Here is a 2,258-nt window from a genome sequence, read left to right on the forward strand (position 1 = left end):
CAAGGCGCCGCCCCCCGGCCCGGCGGAAGCGTCTCGGCTCTAAATCTGCCGTTAGACCTATTGGCATATGTTAATTGCAGCTGAAAAGCGATTACTCAGCCTGCCGTCTCTGCGCCCGCTCCGGCTTTTCAGCATGAAAATAATCAAGCAACGGAGCTTGAAGGGAAATAAAACACTTGTGAAGTGTAGATGGGGTTATTGGAGAAGCAATTAGATGACAGCATAAGCGTAGAGCAATAAAATGGCAATGAAAACTGATAGGCTTAAAAACTTCCTACCCCTCTCCCCCCGTTACGAATGGTTTATGTTTGTCTGCGTTTTGGGAGCTCGTCAGCACTACCCTGCGGTTCCTACGGCTTTTATAATTGGGAATTGCTCCTCGGGAGAGGGAGGGACCGCGTTCCGCGAGCAGCGCCAGATGATTTTTCAACTTTTTATATATATATATATATCCCTTTCTGTAATCGCAGTAATTAACCAGCGAGCGCGTGCCGATAATATCTTTGCTGATGGATGCTGCTGAAGACTACGGTCCTCCAGCCCGCTTTATTTATCGCTGCCTTTTTTTTTTTGGGGGGGGGGGGGAAGAGAGGGGGTTGGCAGGAGGGTTTACATCTGCTCTGTAGATTTGCTCCTGGATTGTTGCCTTAGAATCATAGAATCGCTTCAGTTGGAAAAGACCTTTAAGATCATCGAGTCCTGCCTTCATCAGGTTTAAGCTGGAGAAATGTTTGAAAAAGGGAAACTGCCTCTTTCAGCCCCAAAAACAAGGAGGCAGGGGGAAGGGACCTCAGTGAGGTCAGTAGCAAGGTGTGATTCAGAGAAGCCCGGGTTTCCCTTGGTGGTGTTTTGACACTTGCCTTATCGCTGACACTCCTTCAAGCTGGCCGGCGCTGCTACGTTTACATTTTTGCTCTGTTTTCGGCGCTAGGTTCACTGAAATAGTTGGCAGGTGGCTGGAGCAACCTACGGGGGCTGTTTTTCCCTGAGAGACGCGGCTCTTAACCTCTCCGCTGGGCACAAATGGGGAGAGCACGGACCAAAATGTGGGGCGTTGTGTGGGAGCTGGGAGGACGCCCCCCCTCCTGCTTTGCTGGGGGCTGTGGAGGTCAGGGACAGCCCCAGGGCTCTAGGGAAGGCTCAGCGTGGGATTGCCAGAGCTCGAAACACAGGATCCTGCGGAAAGCCGAGGGAAAAGGCTGCAATGAAGAACTTCCTGGGGCTCAATCAAGCCGAGACCCTCCCGGCTTTGCGGCTGCCGTGGGAAAAGCCCTTCTCGCTTCCCTCCTGCTGCTCGGGGCTTTGCTGACCGAGAACCCGCAGTAACCTCCTTTGTTTTGCTTCCAGGCGACCACGGTGCTCAGCTGGGTCTTCATGGCGCGAGCGGAGACGGGCTGGGAGACGAGAACGCGGCTGTGGAGGAAGGAGAAACCAGCCCGGACCCGCAGCCCCAGCAAGGACGGAAAGTGCGGAGGGAAGCCTGTACCTGCCCCTACTGCAAAGACAGCGAGGGAAGGTAAGGTGGATCTGGCAACACCGGGCTGCCCGAGCAGCCTCTGAACCCCCAGGAGCAGGCTGAAGCCCCCAAAATGCCTTGTTGGGCCCCATTCTCCCTCCCTCCAGTCAGCTGGAGCTTTTCAGGGTTGTTTTAACTCTTTGCCTCGGACTCTTTCAGGAGCTCTGGGGATCCAGGTAAAAAAAAGCAACACATCTGCCACATCCCGGGCTGCGGGAAGGTGTATGGCAAAACCTCTCACCTCCGGGCTCACCTGCGGTGGCACACCGGGGAGCGACCCTTCGTCTGCACCTGGATCCTCTGCGGGAAGCGTTTCACCCGGAGCGACGAGCTGCAGCGACACAAGCGCACGCACACAGGTAGGGCTCGGGACGCCGCTTCCCCCGGGGTCCGTCACCTTCTTGCCAGCCTGGGTCAAGGGGGGGAACTGGCCCAGCCTCCGCCTGACCCCTCTCTCCCTCCCTTCTTCCAGGGGAGAAGAAATTCGCCTGCCCGGAATGCCCCAAACGCTTCATGCGGAGCGACCACCTCTCCAAGCACATCAAGACCCACCAGAACAAGAAGGGAGGCGCGGCCAACAACGTGGCCATGAACGTCTCCGCCGTCCCCATGGACACGGGGGCCTCGGCAGAGGGTAACGGCGGGGCCACCCCCTCGGCCCTCATCGCCACCAACATGGTGGCCATGGAAGCCATCTGCCCCGAGGGCATCGCCCGCCTGGCCAGCAGCGGCACCAACGTGA

General features: G+C 57.1%; 1 protein-coding gene across 1 annotated transcript in view; it reads left to right on the plus strand.

Annotated features, from left to right (window-relative positions):
- SP1 (Sp1 transcription factor) overlaps nt 1–2,254 on the plus strand; it is a gene marked incomplete at its 3' end in the record, with an annotated part of 14,126 nt that extends 11,872 nt beyond the window's left edge. The window contains exons 4-6 of the mRNA XM_009637169.2: nt 1,348–1,516; nt 1,676–1,875; nt 1,989–2,254. Of these exons, the coding sequence (XP_009635464.1) occupies nt 1,348–1,516; nt 1,676–1,875; nt 1,989–2,254 (635 nt within the window). The remainder of the gene's footprint in view (nt 1–1,347; nt 1,517–1,675; nt 1,876–1,988) is intronic.
- Nucleotides 2,255–2,258: the final 4 nt, after the last annotated feature.

Source organism: Egretta garzetta, unplaced genomic scaffold, assembly GCF_000687185.1.
Source record: "Egretta garzetta isolate BGI_Z169 unplaced genomic scaffold, ASM68718v1 scaffold1114, whole genome shotgun sequence".
Classification (NCBI taxonomy): Eukaryota; Metazoa; Chordata; class Aves; order Pelecaniformes; family Ardeidae; genus Egretta; species Egretta garzetta.